Source organism: Strigops habroptila, chromosome 4, assembly GCF_004027225.2.
Source record: "Strigops habroptila isolate Jane chromosome 4, bStrHab1.2.pri, whole genome shotgun sequence".
Classification (NCBI taxonomy): domain Eukaryota; kingdom Metazoa; phylum Chordata; class Aves; order Psittaciformes; family Psittacidae; genus Strigops; species Strigops habroptila.
Window position 1 is genome coordinate 64,051,933 of NC_046358.1, and position 20,826 is coordinate 64,072,758.

The window sequence follows — 20,826 nt, forward strand, 5'->3', positions numbered from 1 at the left end:
GGCAATAAAAATATTGCTTTTCACCTACAAGTGGAAATTTGAATCTTACTAAATAATAGCCACAAGTTCTGCTTTAGCTATCCACCATTTCAGTCAATAAGACAGCTGAAGAACAAACCTGTCTACTCTGACAAGCTTTAAAATTATTGCCTGTTATTTTGCAAGAGCAACACTTCCATACTGCTTTTCCCATCATAAGCCCAGGAGATTTTCAACATTATACTCACCTGCTCATATTTTCATCCATTGTAAACAAGCCATAAAGAAAACAGATCAAGCCAACAACTGCTGCAAGGAATAACATCTCGGTGTAAAATCCTAGCCAGGCAAAATAGATTCCAATCTTCTCACCGTAATACTTCCTGAATACAAAAAACCCCGCAATTAACAGGAATACAAAGCAAAGTTTAAAACTGCAATAGAAAATTGGCCAGAGCCAAAATGAAACACTTGGCAAAATTCTCATTGAACAGAAGAGTCAATGCTTTGATGTACACTGGAAAAAGGAGATTTGAAGCTAGCAGTGAGAAGTTATGCAAACTGAACAAAAAAAATACATGGCCTCTTTAAAAAAATCACTCTTTCTTCTTTCCACAGGGTAATGTAAATGAAGATTTTTTGATTTTCTAAGGAGTTATACCAATGAAAATAAGCATAATAGTTCCGATCACGTGGTTAAAATGAGTAATTCACAGAAATACAACTAGTTGTGTTACAAATGGGGCAACTGTCACCTGTTCATATGAGCTGAATCAAAGAGATCTTGGGTAAGATTAGTTTCAATTTGGGTTTAGTGCTTGATTCAGAGTCAAGCTTCAGAATTGATTTTATCAGTGCTTTTTCAAGTCTGTGTTAAAATTTCTAATCAATCTTTAAAACTTGTGGCAGATATTGATTATAAAATGCAAGGTATTTTACATATATCCAGTACCTAAAGGAGGCCTACAAGAAAGCTGGAGAGGGGCTTTTGACAAGGGCCTGCAGGGACAGGACAAAGGGGAATGGCTTTAACCTGACAGAGGGGAGATTGAGATTACTGGGAAGAAGCTCTTCCCTGTGAGGGTGGTGAGGCGCTGGCACAGGTTGCCCAGAGAAGCTGTGGCTGCTCCATCCCTGGCAGTGTTCAAGGCCAGGTCGGACGGGGCTTGGAACAACCTGGTCTAGTGGAAGGTGTCCCTGTCCGTGGCAGGGGGTTGGAACTGGATGAGCTTTAAGGTCCCTTCCAACCCAAACCATACTAGGATTCTATGATATGTGTTCCTCTACACAGCTGAAGTACCTGTAACATACCTGACCCCAGGCGCACTGGCTGCCTTCAAAGAGGCTTGATTTGATAAAGCATTTTTCCAGTCATTAGTAAAAACCTGTGTTGTGTCCTCCAAGGACCTAGTGCCCACTTAAGTATCCGATTCTCACTGGATCTTAAAAAGTAGTAAAAAGGTCCCAGCAGGATCCAGGTACAAATGAATACATGTTCGTATTACAATGAAAACCAAGTCAATGTAATAAAACGTGGGCAGTATTTTACCTGATGAGGTCCAAAGGCTGTTCTTTGTAGAACCGCAAGAAACGGGCCCACTCCATGTACAGTGTGTACCTCTCATTGTCACAATTTGGATCATTTGCCTTTTTCCAGTACTGGCACTGCGAGCAAATCAGAGTAAAGGCAAAACACCTCATCGACAGACTCAAAGACTACATTGAAAGAAACAAACATTAATGATGATGCAGCCCTCTTAGGACTATACACATTAAACTCATTTGAAATTCAAACTTAGCACTCTACTTCACCACTTGGAGTAGAATCATTTTTATATATGTAATGTTTTAAGATAATACATATCTACAGAGAACATCTGTCAGTCTTAGTACATTAATCTGGAGAAGAAAAGGCTCTGGGGAGACCTTAGAGCAGCTTTTCAGTGCCTTAAGGGGGCCTACAAGAAATCTGGAGAGGGACTTCTGACAAGGGCTTGTAGTGCCAGGACAAGGGGGAATAGCTTTAACCTGACAGAGGGGAGATTTAGATTAGATACTGGGAAGAAATTCTTCCCTGTGAGCGTGGTGAGGCCCTGGCACAGGTTGCCCAGAGAAGCTGTGGCTGCCCCATCCCTGGCAGTGTTCAAGGCCAGGTTGGAGGGGGCTTGGAGCTACCTGGTCTAGTGGAAGGTGTCCCTGTCCGTGGCAGGGGGCTGGAACTGGATGAGCTTTAAGGTCCCTTCCAACCCAAACCATTCTGTGGTTCTATGATCACATCAGCCTGGACTGTAACCTCCTCGTGTTACATTACACTAGTGTTGTCTTGGTATAACGCACTCATTTGCACTGGTAGATTATTGCAGTGAACGGTTTGGTTTTTTACACTGGTGTACTATACACGTATGTCGAAGTTCTAGCGTGCCTAAAGTAGAAAATCACTATTTTATTCAATTTGATTGAAAATAGTGCAAATTTACATTCTGTTCTCTGTACTTCGGTCTCGCTTTAAATGGCACAGCCAAAAACATTTCACTGGGAGATGGAAACTAGGGGATATAAATTAAAATGCTATCTCCAGCCATAGCACTATCATGTCCTCTGTGCTGTAGCTCCAAGGCAAGGACACACAAAATGGAATTCTGACACTAATTAACTCCAGTGGTGTTCATCACTATCAACCATCCATGTGTAAAATACTAAGCGAGATGTGGAGCTTCATCAGTTTCCTAGAAATTAAATAGCACAAAATAACCAGTTTCTGACAGCTCTTGCAATTTTATATTGTGCTATACAACTCTGCCTTCAGAAATATTTGGCTATGTCAAGTACTTCGTTTGTGATCTTGGTTTTCCTCTTTTTCTGCATGTCTCTAAATCACAAAGAGAAGCATGAAAATTGGTTTCTAAATAGAAATCAAGAAGTTTAAACACCCTAAAGTTCACATTTAAAAAATATTTAAAAAATTAAATAGTTATCTAGTTGTCTTATGATTTGGGGATTTTTTCTCATATGATTTCTTAGCATTGAAGGTTGGCTGTACTTGTATAGAAGAGATTCTTGTACAACTGCCTTTTATAATCTGTGGCTTTGGGAGTGCCATAGTATAAAGTACTTCCAAGCCTAAACTATTCTTCTACAGTGTAGACTCCCATCAGCTAAACTTTCCCCCTGAAAACCTAAAATATTCCATCCATTCATCCATTTTTTTTCATATTCTAAGGGAGGAAAAAATATTTAGAAACATTTAAAAGCATAAATCTACATGAAGTATTTAAAAATATCTTGTGGTAGAATTCAGAGATATAAATAAGCAACTTAAGTTCCCTAAAGCATTTTGACAAATCTGAACCAACTTAAAAATGAGGAGAGAATTTAAGATTTAAACAACGGATTAAACATAACATTCTGAAGGAAAAAAAAAGAAATAGAAAAAACCCCTAACACAGAATACAGTAACCCATCTCTGTCTTGATTTCTCCAAGGGATTTCAGGGCTAAATCCACATGTCCCTACAGCAAAACTAAACACCAACTTGCACTAGTGTGCAACTCCAGTGTGTGCTTGTATCTACAGTAGATATTAATTCCTTGTGGTAATTCTTCTAATGTACTATTTCATCATCTGCCATGTAGATGTTATAGGAATATAGTATGGAATAAGTGTCTCACAAATTATATGACTGACACATAAGCATATCCTAGAAACTCATCCATAGGAAGAAACATTGCAAGCACATAAAAGGCTAATAGTAGGGCTGGCAGATATGACTTGTGTGTTATGAAACAGAATTAATTACTGGGACAAATAGAAGGTACATTTTCATTTTTGCTGGAAACAGCAAATGTCACCATAGGTGAAAGAGAAAAAACACTGCGAAATGCTCAAGGGAGCAAAAAGCTATAATACTTACATCATGAAGAGGATATGCAGCTGAATAGGTGCCATTATTTAGCAGTCTCTTAATTCCAAATTTTTTCTTCCCTTCTTCTGTTCCATATGGGCAACGGGTAAGGATATAATTCACCTAAGATTCAAACACAAGCATTTCAGACTTTCCTGCTTTAAGGCCATATAACAGAAACCTGTAACGGTTGTGCACTCTCTATAACCTGCAGGAACAACATACAAAAGCAAGAAGTGTTTCTTCAGAAGGCCCTACGCCATACAAGACCACTGAGGGCATGCTTGCCTTGCAGACATCTACAAGATCCATTCCAACAAACACTATTCCCAATTTCTAAGATGCACAGGCACCAAGGCTTCCTCATATTTATCCACAGATATCCAGTTTATATACTCCTTCCTCGGTTGCCCCATCCCTGACAGTGTTCATGGCCAGGCTGCACAGGGCTTGGAGCTACCTGGTCTAGTGGAAGGTGTCCCTGCCCGTGGCAGGGGTTGGAACTAGACGAGCTTTAACGTCCCTTCCAACCCAAACCCATCTGGGATACTATGAATATTCCAACAGGACCATGTAAATCTAAATGTAAATAAATAAGCAAATCCCATACGTACTATTCTGTTTCTCATGGATGGTGAAAAGAAAGTGTTCTCGTCATTAATGAGGTACAGCTCCTGCTTATCCTTGCTGAATGGTGCTGTGAAATAATCCGGTTCAGGGTGCATCACCTTCTCAGGAAGCCTGAGTGGTGCAAGCATACAGTCCAGAGGGTTCTCCACCATTGAGGGAATGTCATTTTCCTTGATGGGAACTTTGATGTTCAGCACTTCTGCATATGTGATCAGAACCTCCCACGGGGCATGGATCTTCACAAAATAAATCTTGCCATCTTCAGATTCCTGCCCCAGGGAAGTTAAATCAGACATCTGACTAAACTGGGGTTTATTGCAAGATTTAGAATAGTCGTTACACAAAATTTATTGCCTTTTACACATTTTTGAGAGCTCTAAAAAAATGGGGGGAGGGGAGGGTGGAAGATGAGGACTGTTTTGATATATATTTAACTGAAAAGTTTATCCGAGTGGTTGGTTGTTCATAAAGATAATCCTTGCATTACTAAAAGCTCACAAAGGCTTTTCAAACTACAGTAATCTTGTACACTGAGGCCTGCAAACTCTGGTCCCACTTGGAGTGCACTGGAAATGCAGGGATTTGCTGTGCAGGGCATCCCATGCATCCAGCACCAAGAGAGGTCCTCTCTCCTGGAGGGGCAGTTGCCATACACCGGAGCAGAGCACACAAAACCCTTTGCCAAAAGGAGTTAACAACCAGAGCTAAGATCTGTTCCAGCCTCACGCTATGACAAGGAAGAATTTTATCTCACGCCTCACCCAACAGTGTATGTACTATTAGTGTTCTGCTGTGTACACAGGAGAAAATGGCAATCAGAAGGTATTCTGAGATGTTGCTCAATGAATCCCCATCTACAGATGTTAGAGTCCAAACTTTATCAAGAGAGATTTGCACCACTCAGTCAGGCAGACAAAAAGGTGTGGTGCTTGACGTCAGCATCCTGGGTTCTCCAGATCTTAAACAAACCAGTAATGCTAATCAAATGCCCTCAAGTTGTTACACCAGGGTCCTTCCTCATAATTATAATGTCCAGTGGGCACACACTAATTCCTTCTCTGACTTCCAAACATGTTGTTAGGTGGGATTAAATCTAGCTGTGAGCACACTTCCTATATACATAGGTTTAAATGAAGTCACAGCTAGTTTGGAACTGCTTTCTTTTTGTTATGAAATCAAAAGCCATCACTTCCTCATGAATTGTTATGAACAGTTCAAATAAACACATGAAGCTTTTTTCACCTAAATTAGCCACACTCAACTGAAATCCATTAGAATACTTTACAGTAAGTATTTATAACAAGTAAAGGGCCGACAAGAAGTCTGGAGAGGGACTTCTGACAAGGGCTTGTAGGGACAGAACAAGGGGGAATGGCTTTAACCTGACAGAAGGGAGATTGAGATGAGACATTGGGAAGAAGTTCTTCCCTGTGAGGGTGCTGAGGCACTGGCACAGGTTGCCCAGAGAAGCTGTGGCTGCCCCATCCCTGGCAGTGTTCAAGGCCAGGTTGGAGGGGGCTTGGAGCTACCTGGTATAGTGGAAGGTGTCCCTGCCCGTGGGAGGGGGCTGGAAGTGAATGAGCTTTAAGGTCCTTACCAACTCAAACCAGGCTGTGATTCTATGATTTTATGATATTTGGATGCAAATACAGGCAGCATTAGCATCAACGATTCTTGATCATTTTTCTCAAAGAAACAAAGTGGTATATGTTCATTAAGAATTTGCAGGTCTATTTTTTTGGTCCTAATTTCACTTTTTTTTTTTTTTTTTTTACCTTCTTGTCTTCTGTTTCTAATTCCAAACCAGCCTTTTGCAGATTGCTCTCAAATTCTTTTCTTCTTTCCTGAAGAGAAATAAACACACTTTATTAAGTGATGAAGTTAGCAACTAACTGATCACTTACTGGTGACTCCACCGAGTTTCACTCCTCCTAACTGCCCTGCTGACAACCCCTTAATGCTATGTGACCTTTGTAAAGGAAAGCAGACCAACGGACAAAACCCGGCTGATGCATACAGGGCCACTTCTGAGCCAAGGCCAGCCTAGCGATGGCAACATGTCAGGAATTGAACTGACTAGCAACAGGAAACCAGTTTGTTAGGAACAGGCTCATAAACTCTGCAATCTTGTTAACCAGAGAAGTAAATGAAGTCATGGTCTTGAGCATTTCTAACTCTTTTGGAGGGTGGTGAGTGTGGTGTATTATTGCTCAAGTTTAGCTCTAAGAGAATGTTAAAACTAGATGAAAAGAAAAACTCTAGAAGCATGTGGAAGGCTGATCCTTTGCAGGGACATCTATTTACCAGTTTAATAACCAATCATGCCGATACAGATGTTCAGGTACCAATTACAGACAATTCAGAGTGCTCCACAAACAACATAACTGTAGAACTAGATAAGATTAACAAAACATCACGTGTAAGCTTACGTATGCTTAGCTTGCATAAAGGCATTGTGGAGTTCAGGGAGAGATAAATAAACTTTGCCCATGGCAAAGCACGATGGCTGTGGGACCTCTGCTAGTTTGAGACTCTTCTTGAACTCTGCATTTTGCCCAGTAATTCCAAGGTGGTGTTTTTATCTAAGATTTGCTTCCCCTCCTTCCCTGTGGAATTGTTGCTCCTCTTGAGAGACTGAGTTGATTTCCTCTTAATTCTATAAAATTCACTGAAAAGCTACCAGAATAACGACAAGTTATGCTAAATATTGGGCCCCAGCCTATCTAGAATGCACTAGCTAACTCCCAATTTATTTCTAGCTAAAACTCAGAAAGCTGTGTGATGTTTTCTCCATTGAAAGGTCTTAAATGACATTTTTCAAACACACTTCAAAACCCACAAACTACCATGCCTTTCAGCCAATTTCCTGTGTGTCTGTGAGGAGCAAGCTGCCCTATTTGCATTTCAGTTTACATGAACTACTCAAATAAATGAATACAGACTGAAGACCAGCTTTAAGGGCCCTCAAATCTATGTTAAGATGCATTGATGTGTTTTCCTGTGTTAGTGGCCTCACATTTTTACCTGTCACACGTAATTTTGCCAAATATTATTAGATATTAAACACTGGCCTAGGTAAACTTGCAAATATAATACCTGAGTTCTAGCACATGCTGGGAGCAAATGCAATTCCATTCACTATTTTTTAATTAATATATCCCCAAAAGCCTGCCTGCACCTATGTATAACCACACCAGAGAACTCATTTGCTGACATGCTGATCTAATAGAGAACAATACAGCCAAAAGGTGATTTATGACTCCATTTGAAAGGGAATATATAAAAGCTGACATTCAAGCCTGGTACTCAAAGCTCCGTGCTATTCTGGATTACATTTTCCCCAACCAAAGCATGCTGGCATGCATTCTTTCCATAGCAAACACTGTAGGGAAGCCAAGAGAGCCAGCTCAGAGGGTTCTCTGCCCCTGGAGACCCCAGCCAGCTCCTCCTTCAACCCTGCAGCTTAATCACAGACACAGCCCAAGGGCCAGGCCCCATCTTATCTTTCCTTATTAGACACTTAGTGTGATAAATCACAGCGCTCTAACAAAATGATGCTCTTTTATCACGTTGCTCTCTTACAATAAGCCACCTTCTCTGAAACCCCTGCAAATGTACTTGTCTTTCCAGTCACTTGGAAGAACCATCTTTAAAAGGAAATCAATCTGCTGCAAAAAAACCCCTGATGCTCCCCTTTTTCTTGTCAAATACTTTATTTCTTCATATCACAATCATAGTTTTAAAATGGACAAAATGTACCCTTGGACCTGTGCTGTTTTAATATGTATGTATATGAATTTTAGGCTTACTGTCCCAAACCCAAAAAGCCAGACCTCGTGCATCTATTTATGACACCACTATAGACACCGCTCTGCAGTCACAGAGGAAACAGGGAAGCAACGTAAGTAAATCACATTATTAGCTCAGTAACAGTGGGCTAATAACTCACAACTTGTTTAAGTACACTTCTTAAACCTCTCCAAAGCATCTGTAAAAAACTGTGAAAACACATCTCCTGAGACTTCCATGGCCTATACAGAAGAGAGGTTGGTAGATGATTCACCTCTCCCCACACCGCCATGGATATCCCACATACTCTTACTGAGTAACTTTACCATCTAATGCATGTTTTACTGTAATGAACCATCCTGATAAGATTAAGAAAGCCAGATCCGAAGTCCAGCAGCACTCATATGTCCCATGCAGATGCAACTCTGCATGATTAGGTACCTAAGGAAGATAGACAACTGTTATAAACCTGTTTCTTGATAAGAATGCTGTTACTGCTAGTAATAACAACCAATAAACAGAAGAATAAAATTATTTTAAAATTACAACATACCATTCCTTAATCAAACTCCTTTTCCTTCCTTTTCCTCTTTAGGCAGGGAGCACCAAGCTTACAAAAGTCTCAGGATGCTGGGGCTGGTTCTAACTGCAGTCACATGTAGGATATTGGGAAATAAACACAGCTTTCAGGGACAATCCTACGCTGCTGTAAAGTGCACGAGAACTCTGCCCCTGGCTGTGCCCTGAGAAAACCCAATTCACTTCACAAGACTAGCACGGAGGGGCCCGGGTTGAGCTCAGGCTGCCCACCAGCTCCCAGGCAAGAACGTTTTGGGGGAGATGGAGTCTGTTTAGGAAAATCCCCTTGTTGTCTCATGGCTTGGGAAGGTGCTCCGTGTGCCCTCCAATGCTCAGGAGATACCAAACACCCTCCTTAAAGCAGCACAGAGAGGTACCTGCTTTGGATCAAGCCCAGTTTTCAGCTGCTCCTGCAGACCTGGGGACACAGCCTTTTTACTGTCCCTGGCTCTCTAAATTTGGGCTATCTGGAGGCTGTAAGAAAGCAGAAGTTTCTGTCTAAGGTGATGACAACTGGTAGAAGACTAGATAAATTCTCTTTCTGTATCTCCAAGCCCCACTGGGATAGGGGGACTTTGCTTCCAGTTAACGTAAGAACAAGTAACTTTGCACAGAGATCCCAGAGTCCTAATCACAGAATCATAGAATAGTCCCAAAATCCCTGACATGGACAGAAACACCTTCCACCTAATGCTATGGATTTTCTTGTGAAGAAATACACTTATGGACAAAAAAGATCATGTCCTGGTTATACACAAATAATTTGTTAGACATTTTTTAAAGTTTTATTTATTTTTCCATCATATGTGGGTAAAATATTCCAGTTATCTGCTGGAGGCTTTGAGGAAAAATATCAAGTATTGTCTCACAACATTATCCTAATTTTTTCTTACAGAGACTCTGTGGTTAGGATGTAGTCATGTAGCTTACAGAAGGCAGGCTCAAAACAGTTTAAGCTGGAAAGTTTCTGGGGAATATCAAGGAAGGTAATGCATCTATTGTGCATGAAGCTAAGGGAGAAGATGAACACGCTGCCTCTTACATCTGCATCGGGGCTATCTTGAAACACACAAAGAAGTTATTCATCCCTTTCTTAGAAAGGCAGAATAAAGCTGTTTCCTTGAGACAAGGAAACAAAACCCCTTGTCACAACTGTTGTTTCTCTTCCTATGAACATTTCTATTCTTAGCTGTTCCACTTTGCTGTATCATTATACTAGAGTAAAAGAAGCCACATTCTTCCCTGCGGTGACTGTCCAATGGCAAGTACAGTGTGTCAGACAAATTCCAAAGGCTGCAGAGCATCAATATTTAAATTTTATTCCCACAAAGACAACGGCACAGTACTTCTATGCCAAGAAGTCTGTGCTAAGTTATGGGCATATTCATTGTGCAAAGGTCTATGCTGGACAGAAATATGAATTTCATTTTCTTAGCAGATTCCCCAGGAACCGTGTAGAAAGTGGTGCGCTGTAACACTGCTATCTTCACGTCTGTTGGTTCTGTGACCAGAGCCACACACCAAACACCTTCGTCCCATGGGGCCACAAACTCTTCAGTGAGTAACAGACATACAGAATCACAACACTTGATGCAGATGTTCTAGCCTTTTACAAGACAGATGTTTCTTCTTAGCTAAGTACATTTTTACCTCAAAAAGGAACTCCAATATTGGCTACTAACTCTTGGGTTCTTCTCTGTGTGAATCCTTCAGTCAAAAATGACACCCATGTTCATGGCCTCTGGTCCAGTAAAAATTTCTGCTACCCCCTAATGACCCTTAAAGCAATGAGAGGAAATTGCTGCACACAATATGAACGATGACTAGACTGACCATCCGGCTCTTTTTCCTTCCCACTTGAAACATTACCTAAATAGTCTCAATTTCTTTCCTCCTGTTATTTGAGTATGACTAATGGAAAAGTTTATTTTAAGAGTTGCTTTCACGTATTTTGCATGGATATCTTTCTTCTTTCTACACTTGAGTTGTCTCATCCCCCTTCTTTTTTAAATGCATTTTGCTTTATGGGAGAATAAACAATTTAGCTAGGATTACATCTGAACAGAGTCAGTGTGGGTTTGGAAAAATATGCCTTTATATAAACCTACTGTGCCATAGCTAGAATATAACCCTGTTCTCCCAGGCAAGTCCCCTGCATATTGACATCTGAGCAAAACTGTGGGATGCTTAAGCTGGGAAAGGCACCATAGAGGATGACAGATTATTGTTTTTTTAAGGTAATGAAAGTAAGATGCAGGGGCTGTTCTACACTAAATCACTGGCTGCCCCACCCCTGGCAGTGTTCAAGGCCAGGTTGGACGGGGCTTGGAGCAACCTGGTCTAGTGGAAGGTGTCCCTTCCCGTGGCAGGGGGTTGGGACTGGGTGAGCTTTAAGGTCCCTTCCAACACAAACTATACTGGGATTCTATGATTCTATGATATTTGGATGCAAATATAGACAGCATCAGTCCTTAATGAAAGCAGTATCTCCTTCATAAAGGAATGAAAGCAGTAAGCAGCCTTATCTCACTTTTTTTTTTTTTTTTTCCCAAACATGGTGTGGTTCAAGCCCAGCTGGTAACTCAGAACCACACAGCCGCTCGCTCACTCCCCTCCTTCTTCTCCCCCCGCTCCCAGAGGGATGGGGAGGAGAACTGAAAGAATGTAACTGCCATGGGTTGAGATAAGAACAGTCCAGTAACTAAGGTACCATACAAACCCACTACTGCTACCACCAGTAATAATAATGATAAGGGAAATAACAAGGGGAGAGGATACAATTGCTCACCACCCACTGACCGATACCCAGCCTGACCCGAGCAGCGATCTGGGCCTTCTGGGTAACTCCCCTCAGTTTACATACTGGGCATGACGTGCTGTGGTATGGAATACCCCTTTGGCTAGTTTGGGTCAGGTGTCCTGTCTCTGCTTCCTCCTGGCTTCCCCTCCTCCCTGGCAGAGCATGAGGCTGAGAAAGTCCTTGGTCAGAATAAACATTACTTAGCAACAACTGAAAACATCGGTGTTATCAGCGTTGTTCCCAGGCTAAAGTCAAAAACACAGCACTGCACCAGCTACTAAGACGGAGAGAAAAAAATGACTGCTACAGCTGAACCCAGGACAAAAGGAAACGATATTTTTAAATTATGAAACATTTTAATATGATGAGATATAGATAAGAAATATTCCTTACTTCACAGACCTGTAGTTTTGATCATGATTTTGTCATATGCCTTGGTATAAATAGTTATCTTCAGATATCTTTATCTTTCAGAATAATATCATTACATGCGAATTAAGGGGTTGTCTCACCCCCTCCCACCCCCCCCCTTTTTTTTATTTAATTATGATAAAACTTTAGAGAAATCTCTTGGAGAGACCAGTTTGTAAATGTAACCTTGTCTTGACTGCATCTCATAGCACTGGATGTTTCAAATAGCTTGAATTTACATGTTAGTCAAGTTAGACCTCAAAAGTTGGTGTGAGCAAGGAACAAATCTATGTCATTTACTGAGTCCGCGGGACCTACTGTGTCTTGTTGGAAAGCCCAGGGATAATCACTAACTGGCATGTTAGAGAAAGCTTGTACTTTGTGCTCTGTTACATAGGAGGTCTCTTATCAAAGCCACTTTACATACTCCTCTAGAAGAATGAATACACATATGTAGAGAGCAAGCCAACCACAGAGAAACGCTCCAAGACGAGGTGCTGTGTTTGTTTTACTCAGAATATATATTAAAAAATAAAAACAAGTCTTAAAAGGAAAACTGCTTTAATTCTTGGATCTAGGAATCTATTTCTGCTCTAGCTGAAGTCAAAGGATGGGGGGGGCGGGAAGTTATTGTTGAATCTCATTTGGATAATACTTTGTTTATTTAGAAGAAACCAGGTTTAACAGTGTTCAAAGGTATTTCACCAAAGCCACAGCTAACTCTAAGACTGTTAAATGGAGAAAGCAAAATAGTTCATATTACTTTGCATTGATTGTATAATATATTGCCCAGCTTAATAATGGAGAGTGATCAGTTCTGTAAATGAAGCCCCAGAAATGGAATAAAATTGGGTCCTAACACACAACAGTAAATTACACAGGAATTTCAGCAGATGGAATGGCTTTTCACACAGCTATAAAATTTGTAGCTAAGTCCTATTCCAGCTGAGTGTAGTCATTTGAAAAGCTTAGTAATTGATATTCAGGTTATGACAGATAAGAATTAAAAGGACCTCAAAAAGAGATACTTACCAACTTTTTCTCCCATTCCTTATTAAGATCATCCACATAGGAGAGAACAAAATCAATTCTCCTGACACCGTCCCTGAAGAAAATAGAATCTTTGCTTTGATGTCTTTTATCAATCTGTAGAAGATATAGGCATATGATTACAAAAAACAAGCATTGCTGTTGTTCTAAAATATAACAGAAGACGAAGTTTACCCAAATTGCCTCAATTCTTCAGTTTCTTCACAGCTGAAGATACACTTAGGCAAGTTTTAACAAGGGCTTATCAAGTTATAATTATTTCACCATTGACTGCTTATATCCACAAACACTACATGTAAGTTACTAGTATATGAAGAATAAACATACGTTAGTGTAGCCATACTTGTGAACAATGCTACCATTTATTTCTTCTTGTCATAAATGATCAAGACAAGTGTTATTTTACAGCATGATTGTTTTTTCCTGCAGTTAGTCAGAACACCACTCTACACAAAACCCAGCTAAGGCAGAGTTTATCAACTCAAAGCAGGTAGCAAAAGGTCAGTTCCATGCATTTTCTTCTACATCACAAGATCCACCATATCAACCATCACAGAGAAATATGTCCCAGCAAGACCACATATGAAAACAGCACACAAAATACAGGGGTAACATTTCAAAGCGGAGTATTTACTTTACTGGGGAAAAAAACAAATGAACCTAATAAAAGCTCTCAATGTAACAGCGCAATTAGTATTTTAATTGGTCTATTAAAGATCATGTTTTTATTTATCAGCATGCCAGAATGTCATAACAACATTCATCTCTTTCACCGATTAGGCTACAGCAATTAATGTTAAGCTAGTAAAAGACTAGTATCTCTCTCTCCTAGGGAAGTTAACATAATATTAGGTAGTATTGGTTACTATCAGATCAGTATTCAGCTCTACCGAATTGTTTACAAGACTAAAAGTCCTTAGAGGCTAATACTCTGGTCTAAATTTAACTCCATGCTAAGGAAGACTGGTGTTGGATTTTTTTAACCACACCCATAAGCACAAGTGCATTTGTCTAAGACAAGAATAATTCAAAGGGTTGTATCTCTGCCTTTTCCCACTTAAAAAATGCAAGGATGCATGTGAAAAAGTCCTGTGAGAAAGCAGAGAGTATTTACAATGGCGAACCTTGCTCCCAGTTAACAAAAGGCATCACACAGTGAAGCATGTCATAACTGCAGCCACCCAAGCCACTTGCAGTATCATTCCTCACTGGTTTACCCTGAGACGTCGCTTCAGGAACAGATTATATCTTCTTCCACTCTGCCGGAATAACCAACAAGTAGTTAGCAAGGCCACTGTTGCTCTCCAAGAACTGACGCAACTGCTTTAACACATGCCCTCCACTGAAGTTAGCAAGAAATCCAAGTCCTTAAAAAAGCCAGCAAAGGCCTCCAACTATTAGAAAAACACAAGCACCCACAAACATTATGACTATTAATATCTTTTTTAGTAAGGGCAAAACTGTGCTGGCATCCATTTTGGGAATAAACTTGGCTGTTTTAAAATAGTGACTCCTATAATGCTAATTGCCATCATTGGGATACTTCAATAAACAGATAAAAAAACCCAAACAAACCACCACCCAAAAAAAGTTTCTTTGAATGTAATGCAAAGGTAATAAAACAAGAACTGCCTAATGAATAGTGCAGGCATGTTTCTGTAACGCTTGTATTAGGTTGGACCCACTAGGACAGAAATAGATGAATGGCAATCACGTAATTCCAGAACTGCCAAAATTACAAGCAATGATATCTACATACAGCAGGACATGCATTTATTTTCAAATAGGAACAAATTTAATAATAACAACAACAATAATAATAGATAATAACAGTAACATCAATAATAATAATCCCTGTTGTTCCATATTCTTGTACAACTTTAAGCATCTTCATGAGACATCCTGGTAGCTGCTGAAACCAGTTGTAGCCTACTTGGACCACCCATGCGCTATGGAAAATACCTCTATTTCTGAAGCTATTCTAGCCTTGGGCAGCTCAAAACACTGTGTTGCAAATCAAAGTAACACAAAAAAGCTAAAAGATTATTTCCTGAATATGCTGCAATCCTCTCTTTGCCTTCTCTCTTCGGCAGTTCTTTTGGGGTTTTTTTTTTTTGGTCATTTTACTTCTTGAGATACATTTACAGCAGATCGATCCGACTATTTTTTTAAGATTGACATCAGACAGCTAGCTCAGAAAATGCTTTTGCTTCTATATGCAATAGGGAATCATGCAAGACTAAGAGGCTCATAAAAATCATGAAATCCAGTAGATGAAAAGGAACAGCATTTTTCTATTTTATTTTGTCCTTACAGCTTGTGGGGTTTTTTAAACATAGTTGTGCCTACAAGCAAACTGCAACTGTTTAGGTGTTAATTTAATCAAATTAACATAGCTTTGACAGTACTGTAATTATCCAGCATTACAGTAGGTAAACCTCAAAGTGCCTTCTAGCAATTTACAATGTTGGGAAGTGGCCTAAAACCAGAGCACCCCAACCACTAACTTAAAAAGACAGGGATTGCGTGAGCACAGACGTTGTCCCAGGGAACTAATAAAAGTCCTATACACAAAGAAAAAAATAAATCAATAAATAATATCTACTTCATAAAAGCTCCTGTCAAAGGAGTGTCCCAATTTCTTTGGGTAGCACAGTTGTAATTAGATTATTCCATCCAATTGCGGTAATACTTTATCTTTAGTGCCATCAAAGTTTGCTCATTTTATAAAATGTATCACTATCCTGTTCAGTCATTAAAGGTCTGACTATTGATTTAAGAAAATGCTGTAGTCATTGCTGGATCTGCTTTCAGAAGGGGAATACTCATCACTTCTCTCTCCTTCTGTACATCAGATATTCATCATGGATAGAGACAAAAGCCTACTTACTAAAGCCATAAATTAGTCCTTTCTATTTTTTTGCATTTGGATTTCACAAGCAGAACAAGACCAGTCTTGCATACTCATGCACTTCTGTGCATACATGTGCACTTGGAGATTTAAAATATATTAAATATTAGTAATCTGCATCGGCTGCATGAGTGAATCATAAAAGATTATGGATTAGCACGTCTCAGGGAGGTTTAGACTGGATATTAGGAACAATTTCTTCACAGAGAGGGTGTTCAGGCATTGCAACAGGCTGCCCAGGGCAGTGGTGGAGTCACTGTCCCTGGAAGTGTTCACAAACCGTGTAGGCGAGGCCCGCAGTGACACTGCTTAGTGGTAGCCTTGGCAGTGCTGGGCGAATGGTTGGACTTGATGATCTTAAAGGTCTTTTCCAACCTGGTTGATTCCATGATCTTGTTTCTTAACAGCTCTTTCCAGAACTGTATTCAAATTAATTGATCTTAGCCTGCAGTTATTAAATGAACATCAGAGCAGATATTCTGTGGTGTTCTTTATTGTGTTCCTTCTGGAACACAAGTAACCAAATTAAAACATCCCAGTGCAGCAAAGACAGCAAGTGAAAGATTTTGAGAAACTGAATAATACCCAATGAGGATTAGAGAAGAGATGGAGCCCCAAGGCATATGGTGAAAACTGAAGAGCCAACAGCCACAAGTTGCAACAAGGGAAATTCCTACTGGATATGAGGGCGTGGTTGAGTGGGAACAGGTACAACAGGTTGCCCAGAAAGACCATGTAATCTCTGTCCCAGAGATCACACAGCTTGATCAAGCAAAGACCTGACTGAACAACCTGATCTAAGTTTGAAGTCAGTCTTGCCCTGAGTATGAGGTTGGCCAAGGAGACCTCCAGAGGTCCGTTCCAATCCACGTCAGTGTACGATCTATGAAATGGTGTTACTGCAACGGTTCAGCACTTACAAGCACTTCCAAAAAGTTGAATAAATCCATCATCTACAAAGCAAGTCACAAAAACTACTTGTTCAAAAACAAATATCGCCCTCCTGTTCTCCTGTACTAACTTTCCAGTTTTAATATTCTCATAATCTCTAAAAGTACTAAGTGACTTCATCTGTGGACAGATGTGCTAACTGAACACTGGAATGGTCCACCATGAAGAGCTAAATTTAACTTTCACGTGGCTACAGAAGTGTGAACTTACTGCGTACTTATGGAATTGTATTCATAGAATCACAAAATGGTTTGGGTTGGAAGGGACCTTAAGGATCATCTAGTTCCAACCCCCTGCTGTCGGCAGGGACACCTTCCACTAGACCAGGTTGCTCCAAGCCCTGTTCAACCTGGCCTTGAACACTTACAATATATATAGCATATCAATATTTCTAGTTACCCCATCATCATCAACTTCTGTCTAGATATCCACTGGAGGTCAGAATGTTGAATGAACCATGTTCAACAAACAACCTCCCAAGTGCCTAGGCTTCCAATCCTCACGTTAGACACAAACTGAAGCCATGCAATAGGAAATCCCAACTCAAACAGGACAGGTTACAGGAAAGACCAAATTGTCCGTATGGAAATAAACACAGCACAGCTGAAGATGAAGCAAGGCTGTAACACCCCACGTTCAGTCCTAACCAAACCGGTTTGGGCGAAGTGTATAAATACTGGCTGGTGGTCACACACTACTTCCAAACCCATCAGAGCTCTCCTGCCCGGCTAAATACTCGATGCTCAGATCCTGGCCACTTTGATCCCACAGACACCTTTGACACGCATCTGCAGGGCCAAAGCAAACAAGCCAGTCACCATGAACTGGAGAGGGTAAAGAGAGCTGCTGGATGTGGCATCAACCACTAAACACCAACAGAAAGTGCTTCAGAGAAATGACTTTGTATTGAAGCTGAGGGACAGAGACTGTGGCAGACATGTCTGCAACCCCGCTCAGCCACCAAGGCACACGGTCACCTGACCTTTAAAGGTACCACAGCACCTGAAAAGCAAATATATTTTGCAGATTATACCTGAATGATTGAATCCTGAATATTTTCACAGGACTCAGAGGGATTTCTATTTCTTGTCATCCACCTAACAGGAAATTTATGTCCTTTACAGGCCACTTAGCACAGCTTTCTCCCTGTAGACAACTGAGCGCCCTCCAAGTACACCTTGCTACTAAACATCCTAGCCCCCTCCATGTCTCTACTTAAAGACAGAGGAACTTGACTTAAACCAGCATTTTTCATATTACTAGTCAGTCAGAAAACTGCAAATTTCTCAGGGGCATACACTCAGAAACACCATTCCCAAACTTAATTCTGGAGACTTCAAGGTTTACCAAGCATCCGGCCTCACAGAGCTGGGTCTGCAGGTTCAGACCTCAGCAGCCTTCCCCTTCTGCTTTTTGTATCTCATACTGGGAAGGTGGTTTAGAAGAGCAATCTCAGCAGCAAAGCAGTACCCAACACTAATCTGAGATGGAGAAACCCAATCCGTTAGCTTCATTGGCATTATCGCAGGGTAAAACCTCTGGCTATGACTGATGGGTATGCTGAGACATTGCTAACATGACCCCCATCAGCACATGTAGGAGTTCTATTATCATAGTCCTACATTACCAGACAAGAAGGCTGCCTAAAATTACAAAATAAAACAGATCTGCAACCTTCTGCTTGCTTACAAGATACAGTCTACAAACCAAATATTTATTTCCTATATCTTTGATACTCATACAGGCAAATTAGTTTTTATCACAGACCATGTCATAAACCAAAATAACTACATTAACAATGCAATTAGTTGATTTATGAATTAACAATCCACTGCAGGAAAATTTTTAGACTGCAGAAATGGATGCAAATATAAAGGCTTGAAAGCTGAATCAAAATATAAGCTATGCCTCCTTAATTGAAAGGGTGGAAAACATTCAATGGCTTAAAAAACATTATCATCTTCAAGTAGATCCTCAGTTCACACAGAATATGCATGTAATCCCCCTTTTCTCTGAATTAAACGTGCTCACAGCTATAGGAAACACATGCTGATGTAAGTGCCACTATGCTTAACAAAACTGTTTGATACAACTTATTTCCCAAGCAACAAGCTCCTGGAAATGCATTTACACAACATATACAGATATACAGGCACTCTACTGAAACTTAAAAAGGCACATTCCAGGTTTACGCACAGTAAACTCAGATCCCACTATACCAGAGATCCCCTTTGCATGAAGTTCTCTTCAATATTCTTCCTTGGAGGAATCCACAAGTGCTTATCCACTTCGAAAGAAGTGTATTAACAACACTCTTAACACCATACATCCCCATTTCCAGTTATGCTTCATGCAGGCTACTAAGCTGCACACAAATCCATAACCTTTCCCATTCCAAGAAACACAAAAGCCCACATATTTCTGGTAGTTAAAACTTGCAAGCTTCTTTTTGCACCTTTACCACACTTTTGAACCATGTGAAAATCTGAAAGCTTGAAAACATGCATTTCAAAGCACTGTAAGACACCAAGGTATTTGCACTCAAATTTAAATGCACAGAAAAAAAGCCTCTCTGGATAAAAGGACACATTAAACAAGAATACAACAAAGGAAAATAAAAGTATGCTAAGAGAGTGCATGGGTTAATGTAAAGACACCAGAGCCCAATGTAAGCAAGCAGACAGTTTTAATACACCTCAGCATGTACTTCTTCCGTTAGCTTAAATGAATTTGTGCCATTTTTCTCCATTAAAAAAAAAAAAGGTTATTTCAAATTTTCTAATATATTTGACAATTAACACAATTCACTTGTCTGCAAATTTCAGGAAGTGGCTATTTTGAGCCTTTCCGTATTATTGCCTGCAATAAGAAAAAAAGAGGCCACACGTTTCAAATGCTGTCAGTGTTGACTTCTTGCTCTTTCAAACATTTGAAAGTATCATGCTGACTCACAGAGCCCTCCGGGTTATCCCAATAAAAAGGAATCCCACATTTGTTAATAACACCAAAGTCCAAATATATCCTACATCCCATCAAACCAAAACAATGATAAACAAAGCAAACTTTCCAGTTTTCTCCACCAATCTTAACTTTCCAATTTTGTCTATTATCCTTTTGATTTGCTGGAATTTACCATGTAAGACATCACTAGGAATAAACGTCAAAACCACATTCACTTTTAGAAGCTAGAAAAAAAAACAATTCTTTTTGTAAGGATGGCATCCTTGAAACTGGAAAATTTTCTGTTGAGGGACTTTAATAGAAGACACCACACAGATTCATGCAAGGAAGCATGAATATTGCTTACTGCTTACCACTTGATGTTCAGGGATGAGTAAAGTAGTCTCAGTGCTGTTTAGGCCCTGCCAGTGGCATCGTGGGAAAAACAATGTTGTTAGCGATCATGAAAAGGCGGCTTTAAAATAAAAGGCTATTTGAGTAGAAACAGTGTAGTTGCTGCTTTAAGTTGTCGAGAAGCTATTCGGAGTGACAGTCAGATTTTTAGTCTAGACTGTAAAACTTGACACAAAGCTCTACTTTCTCAGATGAGCTGGGTCTCCAGCCTATGCCACTGACTTCCACATGGCCCATGCTATTTTGAAGTATTAATAATAACAACTATTAATAAGACCTCTCCAGTATTCCTCAGCATTTCCATTATAAAAAATAAAGTCTAAACACAGATTACCATCTACAAGCTGATGAAGACGAACTTTTAACAGTACTTCTTATTTTAATATCAAAGAGAGGAGACATACATAGCACAATTGGCTGCACCTGCATTCAGACTAAATGCAACATCCCTTAGGTATTTCTTCAATACAA

The 20,826-nt window shown here is 40.1% G+C and overlaps 1 protein-coding gene across 7 annotated transcripts in view; it reads right to left on the reverse strand.

Moving 5' to 3' along the window:
* The window catches only part of ANO5 (anoctamin 5), a 67,188-nt gene that overhangs the window by 24,528 nt on the left and 21,834 nt on the right, over positions 1-20,826 (reverse strand). For 2 of the 7 annotated variants that reach the window (XM_030481931.1, XM_030481933.1), the window contains 6 exons: positions 13,122-13,235; positions 6,286-6,354; positions 4,495-4,779; positions 3,890-4,003; positions 1,529-1,644; positions 228-362 (listed from right to left, as the gene is read on the reverse strand). In XM_030481931.1, coding sequence (XP_030337791.1) covers positions 228-362; positions 1,529-1,644; positions 3,890-4,003; positions 4,495-4,779; positions 6,286-6,354; positions 13,122-13,235 — 833 coding nt within the window. Of the gene's footprint in view, positions 1-227; positions 363-1,528; positions 1,696-3,889; positions 4,004-4,494; positions 4,780-6,285; positions 6,355-13,121; positions 14,399-20,315; positions 20,364-20,826 lie in introns of all 7 variants that reach the window. The other 5 variants (XM_030481934.1, XM_030481930.1, XM_030481928.1 and 2 more) reach the window with 5 other exon arrangements.